This window comes from Pan paniscus, chromosome 16, assembly GCF_029289425.2.
Source record: "Pan paniscus chromosome 16, NHGRI_mPanPan1-v2.0_pri, whole genome shotgun sequence".
NCBI classification, from domain to species: domain Eukaryota; kingdom Metazoa; phylum Chordata; class Mammalia; order Primates; family Hominidae; genus Pan; species Pan paniscus.
Genome location: NC_073265.2, coordinates 64,534,098 through 64,546,871, shown reverse-complemented (window position 1 = coordinate 64,546,871; position 12,774 = coordinate 64,534,098). Strand labels below are relative to the sequence as shown.

Genomic DNA, 12,774 nt, shown 5'->3' with positions numbered 1-12,774 from the left:
GATTACAGGGATGAGCCACTACGCCTGGCCACTGCTCTGTACTTTGAATTGCATCATATCAGGAGGCACCCAGTATCTCATTGTCCCACTTTATTGGGAGCTGAAACTGATCAAGACAGGGGCTGTGGCAGCCAGACCTCTGCATTAGAAAACATATGCTTCATACCTTGTGAACACCAAATAATCTATGGAGTAATTTCTTTGTTGTTCTGTTTAAATAAAGGTATAATTTACATATAGTAAAATTTACCCCTTTCAGACTGCAATATTTGACAAACACATAGTCATGTAACTGCCACCCCAATCAAGAGATAACACACATTGAAGCATTATTCCCAAGATGTGGAAACAACCAACCGATACATGGATTTTTAAAAATGTGATATATAACAGGCTGGGCATGGTGGCTCATGCATGTAATCTCAGCCCTTTGGGAGGCCAAGACAGGAGGACTGCTTGAGCCCACGAGTTCAAGACCAGCCTGGTCAACATAGGGAGATTCCATCTCTATATAAGAAAAGAATTAGCATAGCGGTATGCATCTGTAGTCCCAGCTACTCCAGAGGCTGTGGCTGGAGGACTGCTTGAGCCTGGGAGTCAGAGGCTACAGTGAACTGTGATCATGCCGCTGCACTCTAGCCTGGATGACAGAGTGAAACCTTATCCCCATCCCTGCCCCCCTAAAAAAGATGTGGTATACGATGGAATATTATTCAGCCTTTAAAAAAAGGAAATACTGCCACATGCAACAACATGGGTAACCTCGAAGACATTGCACTAAATAAGTTGGTCACAGAAGGACAAATACTTAGGCTGGACACAGTGGCTCACGCTTATAATCCCGACACTTTGGGAGGCCAAGGCGGGTGGATCACGAGGTCAGGAGATCAAGATCATCCTGGCCAACATGGTGAAACCCCGTCTCTAATAAAAATACAAAAATTATCCAGGTGTGGTGGCGGGCACCTGTAGTCCCAGCTACTTGGGAGGCTGAGGCAGGAGAATTGCTTGCACCCAGGAGGCAGAGGTTGCAGTGAGCCGAGATCGTGCCACTGCACTGCAGCCTGGCGACAGAGCGAGACTCTGTCTCATAAAACAAACAAGCAAAAAAACCCCAGAAAGACAAATACTTCATGGTTCCACTTATATCAGGTACCTAAACAGTTAAACACACAGAAGCAGCAAGTAGAATGGTGGTTGCCAGGAGCTGCCGGGAAGGAGGAAATGGGTAGTTGCTATTCAATGAATATAAAGTTTTGGGTTTTTGGCCAGGCGCAGTGGCTGATGCCTGAAATCCCAACACTATCGGAGGCTGAGGGGGGAGTGAATCACTTGAGGCCAGGAGTTCAAGACCAGCCTGGCCAACATGGTGAAACCCCGTCTTTACTAAAAATACAAAAGTTCGCTTTGAGATCCTGTCTCAAAAGAAAATAAAGTTTTAAGTTTTTATTGTTGTTTTTGAGACAGGTCTCACTCTGTTGCCCAGGCTAGAGAACGATGGTGCAATCTCGGCTCACTGCAGCCTTGACCTCCCAGTAGCTGGGATTACAGGTGGGGGCCACCACGCCTAATTTCTTGTATTTTTAGTAGAGACAGGGTTTTACCACGTTGCCAAGACTAGTCTCGAACTCCTGACCTCAAGCGATCCACCTGCCTTGGCCTCCCAGAGTATTGGGATTACAGGCGTGAGCCACCGTGTCCAGCCTCAAAGTGATTTTCTAATTGTCATTCTTAATATATTTGATAGAATCCATCTGTCAAGTATAGCTTTACCTCATTGACTAGGGCTATTTGGTTATCCTGACTAAAAAGACAGGATAACCTCTTTTTTATTTTTTTTGAGACAGGATCTCACTCTGTCACTCAAGGCTGGAGTGCAGTGGTATGATCATGGTTCACTGCAACCTCGAACTCCTGGGCTCAGGTGATCCTCCAACGTCAGCCTCCTGAGTAGCTGGGACAATGGTGCATACCACCACACCTAATTTTTGTATTTTTTTTGTAGAGATGGGGTTTTGCCATGTTGCCAAGGATAGTCTCCTTGTGATTTTTTTATCACTTTGTTTATTCCCAGTTTTCATTTTTGTTTCTTCTTGCCCAACTGTGGCTGGTGGAACATTTTTTAGAATACCAGTTTGACTTATCTATAGTTTTATTTTTAATTGACAAATAATAATAATTGTATGAATTTATGGAGTACAGTGTGATGTTTTGTTACATGTATATATTGTGGAATGATCAAATCGGCTGGGCACGGTGGCTCATGCCTGTAATCCCAGCACGGTGGGAGGCCGAGGCAGACGGATCACCTGAGGTCAGAAGTTTAAAACCAGCCTGGCCAACATAGTGAAACCCAGTCTCTACAAAAAATACAAAAAATTACCCAGGGGTGGTGGTGCATGCCTGTAGTCCCAGCTACTACAGAGGCTGAGGCAGGAGAATCACTTGAACTCGGGAGGTGGAGGTTGCAGTGAGCCAAGATCACGCCACTGCACTCCAGCCTAGGCAACAGAGTGAGACTCCATCTCAAGAAAACAAAAAACACAAAAAAAGATCAAATCAGGCTAATTAGGATATCCATTACCTCAAATATTTATTTCTTTGTGATGAGAACATTTAAAACCCTCTTTTAGCTATTTTGAAGTATACATCATTATTAACTGGTCACCACGCTGTGCAATAAATCACCAGAATGTACTCCTCCTAACTGGAACTTTGTACCTTTTGACCGGTGTCTCCCCTTTTCCCCACAACCCACCCTCTCTCTCCTCCAGCCTCTGCTAACCACCATTCTACTGTCGACTTCTATGAATTTAACTTTTTTTTTTGAGACAGGGTCTCACTGTCACCCAGGCTGGAGTGCAGGGGCACTATCATGGTTCACTGCAGCCTTGACCGCCCTGGCTCAAGCAATCCTCCCACCTCAACCTCCCAAGTGCTGGAACTACAGGCATGTGCCACTGCACCCAGCTAATTCTTTTACTTTTTGTAGAGACAGGTTTGCCATGTTGCCCAGCCTGGTCTCGAACTCCTGGGCTTAAGCGATCCTCCCACCTTGGCTTCCCAAAGTGCTGGGATTACAGGCGTGAGCCACTGCCCCAGGCCTTTTTTTCAACTCCAGGCATAAGTGAGGTGACAAGGTATTTGTCTCTCTGTGCCTGGCTTATTTCACTTAGCATCATGTCGTCTAGGTTCATCCAAGTCACAAATGACAGAACCTTCTGCTTTTTAAGGGCTGAAAAATATTCCAATGTGTGTATATATACATTTTTTTTTTTTTTTTTTTGAGACAGGGTCTCAGCTCTGTTACCCAGGCTGGAGTGCAGAGGTATGATCACAGCTCACCGCAGCCTCAAACCCCTGGGCTCAAGCGATTGATCCTCCTGCCTCAGCCTTCTGAGTAGCTGAGACTATAAGCACGCACCACCATGATCGGCTAATTTTTTATTTTTTTGGAGAAACTGAGTCTCCCCGTGTTGCTCAGGCCAGTTGCAAGGTCTAAAGCAATCGTCCCACCTCCCAAAGTGCTGGGATTACAGGCATGGGCCACTGCACCTGGCCTTTAGTGATTATTTTTTTGAATACTTTTTCCATTCCACTCTCTTCCTCCTTACCTTCTGAGACTCTAATCATGAATGTTAGCACTTTTGTATAGTTCTACAGATCTGTGATGATCAGTTTTGTGTAACCTGACTGGGCCATGGGGTCCAGATTCCAGGAATTTCTCTCTGTGGAGCCTCAGGTCCTGAGGATCCCAGCCAGGCTAGGGTGCCTTCTCTCCATCGCTCGGAGTCTTTTTGTTTGTTTTATATGTAACATCCAGGGTTGTTAACTGTACTTAGTGGGAGGAATAGGGAAAACACCTACTTCATTTTTTCAGAAGCAGAAGTCAGGAGTGGAGTCAGTATCTCTTTTGATGTTCAAATTGTCCCATCTTTGGCCAGTGGAACAAGCCATTATTCTTTGATAGGTTCCTTACACCAAAAGATACTCCAGGCGAGTCCTCCTTGTACCCCCCATGTGCCAACCCTGGCATCAGCCTTTTCTACAAGGAGCCCTGGCTGGTCTGGGCCAGTCCTGGAAGCCCATCTGCCTTAGTCTTCTCGAGCTGCTATAACAATGCCACAGACTAGTGGCTTACACCATAGAGATTTCTTTCTCACAGTTCTGGAGGCTGGGAAGTTCAAGATCAAGGTGCCAGCAGACGCAGTTCCTGTTGACAGCCCTCTTTCTGGCCTTGTAGACAGCCACCTCGTGTGTGCACATGGCCCTCATCTGGTGCGCATGTGTGGACAGAGGCTTCAGCATATGAATTCTGGAGGAACATGAACATTCAGTCCGTAACACCGTTCCTCTTGCCAATGACTGGTTCAGGCATGGTCACTTCTCTCTTCCTAAAGATGATGGCAGTGGCTGGGCGCAGTGGCTTACGCCTGTAATCCCAGCACTTTGGGAGGGCAAGGTGGGTGGATCACCTGAGGTCAGGAGTTCGAGACCAGCCTGACCAACATGGAGAAACCTCATCTCTACTGAAAAAAAAAAAAAAAACAAAATTAGCCGGGAGTAGTGGGGCATGCCTGTAATCCCACCTACTCGGGCAGCTGAGGCAGAAGAATTGCTTGAACCCAGGAGGCAGAGGTTGTGGTGAGCCAAGATCACGCCACTGTACCATCTCAAAATAAATAAATAACAAGATGGCAGTGAAACCCGGGCAAGAGGAGCAAAACTCCGTCTCTAAATAAATAAATAAATAAATAGAAGATGGCAGTGAAACAAGGGCAATCTCCTTTCTGTACAAGGGGCATTTGGCTTTGGGGCCACCAACGTGCTGCTAGCCTGAGGACATGGCCAGGGGGCAAAGGCAGCAGAGCCAAAAGCATCCCAGATCTGGGAGCTAGAACCCTGATTTTCTTCTCACCAGACAAGCAGATGCATTTTGGTCCTCAGTTGGCCTTACCTATGACCTCCCTCAATCAGCAATTGAGAAAAGGAGTGATGGACCAAGGAGGCCTGTATGTCACTTGTGTTTCTCTCACAAAAACCCTTGATCTGAACCCAAACAGAACCCCCTGCACACATTCCGTTATACTTCTGTTTATTTTTCCTGCTTATGAAAACAGCCAACAATTGCCTTTCAAGGGAAGGGAAGGTAATGCTGGGAAAGGTCCTCAGGAGCCCTGAGCCAAGTTCTCAAGAGAGAAGTGAGGCAGCTGGGGATCTGGGAGGCCAGAGTCCGGGCCAGGGCCTCAGCATCCTAGAACCAGGGCTGCCTCCCGAAGAGCAGTTCAGAGGGCGTGACTCCATATGGGCAGGGCGGCTCCACACAGGCCTGGAACACCCTTCTCCTCAGCCCAGGGAGCTCATCAGGGTCTGGGCCTGCTTCAGTTCTGCAGAGGGAAGAGGTGGGCAGGTGGGAGGCAGTCAGGCGGATCTGGGAGAGCCTCTTACCCGTCAAGGAATAGCTGAGCCTCACCTGCCAGGAGGATCTGGAACTTGTCTGCTGAGAGGGACATGGCAACAGGCTGGGCTGGGGTCCCTGGGGCAGCTGCCACCTCCAGCCGCAGGTGCACCATGGGCTCTTCCACGGATTGCAGCAGGCTGGAGCTCAGGGTGTAGTCCACCCGCCAGCCCACACCTGCCAACCTATTCACTGTGAGATGGGGTGGGTGGCTCTCAGGATCAAAGCAGGCAAGCCAAGTAGACCTCAGCCGACACCCTGGCTCAGCTCTCAACCATTCAAGGCTATGTGGCCTCTAAGAAGCTCCCATCCTGCTGACCCAGGCTCAGAACAGGGCAGGTGCCCGATAATCAGTTCGCATCACCCACAGCAGACCTCAGTGACAAGAAACCTTGGGGGGAGTCAGGAGACCCAGGGCCAGGTCCCAGCTCTACGGCTGCTAGTAACCATGTGACCGTGGTTAAGTCGTCTCCCTGGACTCTCCATGCACTTTGCGTGCTGCGTGCACCTTCTAGAATGAGCCCGGACCCTGGCTGGCCTCATACTTACTGCGTAGGCTGCAGACCCGCAGGTGCTTCTGCAAGGGGCTTTGCTTCTCCTCATAACAGCGGCACAGGCTGGCCGCGTGCTCTGGGGGTAGAATGGAGAAGCTCTGGAGGTAGCAGGTGGGGGCTGGGCTTGGGCTCCTGGCCCAAACAGGGCAGGGTACACCTCAGGGCCTGTCCCCTCTCTAGCAGCCCTTGGCCGACAGGCTGCCCAGCTGCCAACCCACAACCCGTACCTTTGGGCAGCCCCAGCTGCTGCAGTTCACTGGACAAGGATTCGCCATCGACACTGTGCTTGGCCGCACTGGAGAGGATGAAACTCAGCACTGCCACTGTGGCCTTCACATCGCCTGACTCTGAGGGACCCGTGGGTGGGGCAGGGGGTGTCACTGTGGGTCCAGCCACCTCCCTGTTGCCCTATTAACTTTAGCTCAAAGCCCCCAGGCCTCCTGGAGCCACAGGCACTGCTACTGCTCCACCAGGAGCTGGCAGAGGACAGGAAGGTGGGACTGTCGGTCTTTCTTTCCCTCATGCTCCTCCACTAGGGAAGGTAAGTTAAGGATGCTGCTGGGAGGGGTGGGGGGCCACTCTGTACCAGGCACCAGGCCAAGTTCCCAGGGTTGCCTGGGGCTTATAGACTCAGCGGGATACTCACCAAACTTGGCGTCAGCCGTGAGCTTCAGGATCTTCTCATACTATGGGGAAAGGAGACCTTCAGGGGGTGCCAGGCCCTTGCTCACCAGCCCCTCACCCCCAGCCTGGATCCTGCGATAAGGAACAGACAGGCTGGAAAGAAGGAAGGGAGGTGCCCAGAGAGGTTGAGAGGCTGGTTCACCCGTCTCCCCGGGCCTAGTGCAGAGTTTCAGGGCAGTGGTGGTCATAAGGTCATGGGACAATGGGGTGCTGGATCTTGTACTCACATCAATCCCCTGTCCCAGCAGCTCCTTTAGTACCTGGCTGCAGAGCAGCCGCAACTTCACAGAGGACTGGAAGGGAAGTCCTTACATCAGCCAGGCTGGCAAACCTCACCCCTCCTTCCTGGGGACAGGCTCAGAGCAGGCCAGCCACTGATCAAGGTCACAAAGCATGGCAGCACAGGCTGAGAGCACTGAGGCCCTAGCCCCAGAGAAACCTCACCATCCTCTACAGCCACAATCCCCAGCCCAACACCCCTCCTCCACCCAGTGTAGACCCTGTGCACTTAACCATCTTGGCCAGCGTGCTGATTTCTGCCAGGACCCAGTCGGGACAGTCCAGATCACCACAGAACCGGAACCTCTGCAAGGAAGGGAGGCAGGTAATCAGGCTGGAGGGAGGCCTGAGGTGTGGCCAGGATCCGTGTGTCTCCCACACTGCTGCCCAGCAGGGACCCCTGGTCCCCGACATAGATGGATACCCTCTGGCCTCTTGTTCTCCCCTATCACCAGGCTGTTGAGTAAACTCTCTCCCTGACCCACCCTGCCACCAAACCCTGCTCTGAGGTCTACTCCAGGCATTCATCTGCTCGGCAAACATCAATTGAGCACCTTCTCTATGCTAGCTCCCACTCTAAGTGCTGGGGGTACAGCATGGGATAAAACAAAGTCCGGTGCTTCACAGAGACGAGTGATCTCTCTCCCCTCTTCCCCATACCCACACAAGTCCAGCCACTCCGGCTTCCCTGCTGCTGCTGGGGCACACCAGCCTTGCTCCCGCCTCCATGCCTGCTGCACTCTCTGTGTGGCTTGCTATCCTTTTTTTTTTTTTTGAGACAGTTTCACTCTTGTTCCCCAGGCTGGAGTGCAATGGCGCGACCTCGGCTCATTGCAACCTCCGCTTCCCAGGTTCAAGTGATTCTCCTGCCTCAGCCTCCCAAGTAGCTGGGATAACAGGCATGTGCCACCACACTCGGCTAATTTTGTATTTTTAGTAGAGACAGCGTTTCACTATGTTAGCCAGGCTGGTCTTGAACTCCCGACCTCAAGTGATCCGTCCTCCTCAGCCTCCCAAAGTGCTGGGATTACAGGCGTGAGCCACGGCGCCTGGCCAGTGGCTTGCTATCCTTTAAGTGACACATCAGACCAGCCCTTCTTTTTTTAAAAAATAAAAAAATAAGACAGAGTCTCCCTCTGTTGCCCAGGCTGGAGTGCCATGGCCATGCTGGTCTCGAACTCCTGACCTCAGGTGATCCACCCTCTTCACTCTCCCAAAGTGCTAGGATTACAGGCATGAGCCACCGCACCCAGCCAGAACAGCCCTTCTTGATTATACTTCTTAAAATAGCCCCTCACACAAGGAAATTATGGAGGCCGGTGGATACGTTCATTATCTTGATTGTGGTGATCCAAGAGCCAGGAAGATTTGTTCTCTACTTGTCCAGCCTCATCTTTCCCTAACCTGCAGATGATACTCTCCCAGCTATGGGAAATGCATCCATTCCTGGGGAGCCATACTCTCTCTAACCTGAAGTCTCTGCACATGCTGTTCTCTGTCTGAAGACACACGTCTCCCACCCTTGCCTCCCTACCCCTGGTACACAAACTGTACTTCAGCCAGCCAGCTCCTGCCATCCATCCGCCTTTAAGTTTGATGGCATCCTTAGGAAGCCCCCTTAGCACTACACACAAGGCGCGGTTAGGTCTCTGCCCCTGGAGCCTCAGCTATGACTCCAATTCAAGCCTCCGATTTCCCCTTCCCTTGGCAGCTCAAGTCCTCCCAGTGCCTAGCACACTTCATGGTATAGACTAGGCGCTTAGAACGTACGGATGGATGGATTGGATGGATGGATGGATAAGTCTCAACCCCAAAACTACTACTTTCTGGCTCTGGAAAGAGCGGAGGGGCTTCCTAACAGTGTGCAAGAGTGAGCCTGATTCTAAGCACCTTCTTGTACAAGCCCCACGTTAGGGCTGGGGAAGGGGGTATCCTTGGGAGGTCCTCTTGGGGATGGGGAAGACCTGAAAGGACTCCCAGCTCCAGACAAGCCCTAGTTCCTGCCCCGGGAGGCAGGGGCCCTTCCTTCCGCCAGGGAAGCACCGGGACTCTAAGCCGGCCGGCCTGCTCTGTCTTACCCGCCCCGTACCCCCGCCCCCGTCTCGGGAGCGGGAGAGTGGTGGACTTTTCCCTACCAGACTCACAGCCCTCACGCCCGCACACACTGTGTTTGCGGAGAGGCCAGTACAACCTCCCCCAGTTTCCGGAGCCACTTGGCGCCCCCTTATTCCCGCTCCAGCAGCCCATGCCTCGCTTCGCCCCTGGTGTCTCACCATCGCACCAAGAAGCCAGGGCCCGGGAATTTCTTTTTCCGGTCCCGCAGGGTCAGCTGAGTCGACGATCACGTGACTTGGACTAACTGCCTCTGGGAGGGCGGGGCCTGCTCGAGTGAGGCCGGGAGCGGACCGCAGCCCGCTGGAGGTGCAGGGGGCGAAATGCTGGCGTCTCCTCCTCCGTCTCCCAGAATCCTTCCCTGGAAAAAACTGGCGCCAACCGCCAGTTTAACTGAGGACCGAATTAAGACATTAGGAAAGACAGTGGAAGTTATTTCATTTGTTTAACTTAAGGGGGTAGGATCCCGGGAGCCAGGGTGTTTCAGGTCATTGACACGTTTTCCACTGTTAAGCGAATAGCATTATACACAGCTGCGGGCTGTGGCAAAAGACATTTTAAAAACTATTGAAGTCTACTACACATACAGAAAATTGTACCTATTATAAAGCTTAATAAGTTTTCATCAACTGTGCACCTCACATAACCAGCACCCAGGTAAGGAAATAAACCAGATAACTTCTTCAAGTGCATGGGTATTTTATTTCATTTTGATGAATCATCTAGGTGCCTAGCAAAAAGGGCTGTCATAATTACTTGCTCAGGAAAACTCCCTACAGCTTCAACATCAATAGATGCTTATCTTAATTTTTGCCAGTCTGATGGGGAAGAAAAATCGGTTGCTTAGGTTGCAGTGGTAGTCTGATTACTGGTAGCTCTGAGCTAATGGGTAGTCTAGAACAACTAAGTTTCCGACATTGACTTGAAGAGGCAAAAACAAAAAGACAAAACAACAACAAAAATACATTTGAGAATAGACTAATAACCAGAGACAAAATTGAATACAGTCGTCCTTTGGTAACCTCAGGATGTTGGTTCCAGGACCCCAGAGATACCAAAATTCACAGATACTCAAGTCCCTGATATAATATGGCATAGTATTTGCAAATAACCTGTGCACATCCTTCCGTATACTTTAAATCATCTCTAGATTACTATAATACCTAATACAACGTAAATGCTTTGTAAATAGCTGTTATAAAGTTTTTTAATTTTTATTTTTGAGACGGAGTCTTGCTCTGTTGCCCAGGCTGGAGTGCAGTGGCGCGATCTCCACTCGCTGCCAGCTCCGCCTTCCGGGTTCACGCCATTCTCCTGCCTCAGCCTCCCGAGGAGCTGGGACTACAGGCGCCCGCCACTGCACCCGGCCTATGTTTTTTTATTGTTTTACTTTTTCCAAATATTTTCGATGCACAGTTGGTTAAATCCAAGGATCCAGAACCCCAGTATACAGAGGGCTGACCGTAGTTTGAGCTCTCTCCTCAATTCCATGCCTATCCCATGCAACAGGTGCAGCTGGTTTTATTGTTGCAGGTTTTCAGGTTTTTAAAAGACAGAGCCCATGACAATTAAACTGCACTATAAAATAGAAATGTAAAGTGTCCCAATTCATGGTAAAATTGAGCTCATTTCTGAAGAGTTCTTTTACAAATCATAACCACTAGCCTGTTGAAAACAACAGTACGTTAAGTTACTAGACTATCCTAAACCATGTCAAAAAAATTTTTTAAGAATGTTAAGACCTTTAATCATAGCACTTTGGTAGGCCAAGGCCGGTGGATCGCTTGAGCCCAGGAGTTCTAGACCAGCTTGCACAACATAGGGAGACCCCAGTCTCTACAAAAAATTACCCGCTTGTCCTGGTGCACACGTGTTGTCCCAGCTACCTAAGAGGCTGAGGTCAGAGGATCTCTTGAGCCTGGGAGGTGGAGGCTGCAGTGAACCATGATGGCACCACTGTACTCCATCCATCCTGAGCAACAGAAGGAGACCATCTCAAAAAAATAAAATAAAATATAAATAAATAAATAAATAAAGGCTGGGCACGGTGGCTCATGCCTGTAATCCTAGCACTTTGGGAGGCCGAGGCAGGCAGATCACCTGAGGTCAGGAGTTCGAGAGCGGTGGCCTGGCTAACATGGCAAAACCTGTCTCTACTGAAAAAAAAACAAAAAAAATTAGCAGGGTGTGGTAGTGGGTGCCTGTAATCCCAGCCAGTCGGGAGGCTGAGGCATGAGAATCGCTTGAACGTGGGAGGTGGAGGCTGCAGTGAGCCGAGATTGCACCGCTGCATTTCAGTCAGCTTGGGCAACAGTGTGAGACTCTGTCTCAAAAAAAAAAAAAAAAAAAAAAAAGATGATTTGACTATTTAGAGCCGTGGTTCTCACACATTAGAGTGCATCATCATCACCTGCAGGGCTCGTGAAACCGGCTGCTGGGCCCCACACCAGAGTTTCTAACTCAATAGGACTGAGGTGGGGCCTGAGCATTGCGTGTCTATATTCCCAGGTGACATTTGAGACCATGCTTTGAAAACCACTAGTGTAGGGAAATATACTACAGAATATGTTATGAATATTCTTGAGAATATGTATATATGTTAACTTACAGAGGTTTCTGTCCAGTGGAAAAGATAACACCCAAAGATGGCAGTTTTATTTCCCGATATGATTTTCTTTTTTTTTTTGAAATGGAGTCTCGCTCTGTCACCCAGGCTGGAGTGCAGTGGCGCCATCTTGGCTCACTGCAACCTCCACCTCCTGGGTTCACGCCATTCTCCTGCCTTAGCCTCCCGAGCAGCTGGGACCACAGGCGCCCGCCACCACGCCGGGCTAATTTTTTTATATTTTTAGAGAGATGGGGTTTCACCGTGTTGGCCAGGATGGTCTCAATCTCCTGACCTCGTGATCCGCCCGCCTCGGCCTCCCAAAGTGCTGGGATTACAGGCGTGAGCCACTGCGCTCGGCCCCCCTTTTTTTTTTGAGACGGAATCTCGTTCTGCCGCCCAGGCTGGAGTGCAGTGGCACAATCTCAGCTCACTACAACCTCCGCCTCCAGGGTTCAAGCGATTCTCTTGCCTCAGCCTCCTGAGTAGCTGGGACTACAGGTGACCACCACTGCACCTGGCTAATTTTGTATTTTTAGTAGAGACAGGGTTTCAACATGTTGGCCAGGCTGGTCTTGAACTCCTGACCTCAGGTCATCCGCCTGCCTTGACCTCCCAAAGTGCTGGGATTACAGGTGTGAGCCACCATGCCTGACCTCCCTATAGGATATTAACAAGTTTTGTCTCTATCTCAGAATACATTTCAGAATGCCCTTCCTGGAGCATTACAGACACTGTCTCTCAAAAAGCTCCTTGAACTTGCTTCACCATGTTGCTAACTCCCTTGTGAATTAAAGAAAATATCTTATACATATTCCTTCATTATTTGTATGAAAGTCATGCTTTTAACATTGTAAAAATTATTCTTCAGGCTGGGTGCGGTGGCTCATGCCTGTAATCTCAGCACTTTGGAAGGCCAAAGTGGCGGGATCACGTGAGGCCAGAAGTTTGACACCAGCCTGGCCAACATGGTGAAACTCCGTCTCTACTAAAAAAAAAAATCAAAATTAGCTAGGGGGTGGCACACACCTGTAGTTCCAGCTACTTAGGAAGCTAAGGCACAAGAATTGCTTGAACCTAGG

General features: G+C 49.9%; 1 protein-coding gene across 9 annotated transcripts; it reads right to left on the bottom strand.

Moving 5' to 3' along the window:
- Positions 1 to 5,078: 5,078 nt before the first annotated feature.
- On the bottom strand, positions 5,079 to 9,445 carry COMMD4 (COMM domain containing 4). 9 transcript variants are annotated; one of them, XM_003818951.7, is made up of 8 exons: positions 9,249 to 9,445; positions 7,210 to 7,281; positions 6,924 to 6,989; positions 6,659 to 6,698; positions 6,240 to 6,359; positions 6,008 to 6,088; positions 5,474 to 5,650; positions 5,079 to 5,387 (listed from the first exon to the last, which is right to left on the bottom strand). In XM_003818951.7, exons 1-8 carry the CDS (start codon positions 9,249 to 9,251, stop codon positions 5,347 to 5,349), a joined length of 600 nt encoding a protein of 199 aa, XP_003818999.1. In that variant the 5' UTR covers positions 9,252 to 9,445; the 3' UTR covers positions 5,079 to 5,346. The 9 variants fall into 9 exon arrangements, with proteins under 9 accessions (XP_003818999.1, XP_054954462.2, XP_054954461.1 ...); XM_055098487.2 differs by having other exon boundaries at positions 9,111 to 9,419; XM_055098486.2 differs by having other exon boundaries at positions 9,120 to 9,274.
- Positions 9,446 to 12,774: the final 3,329 nt, after the last annotated feature.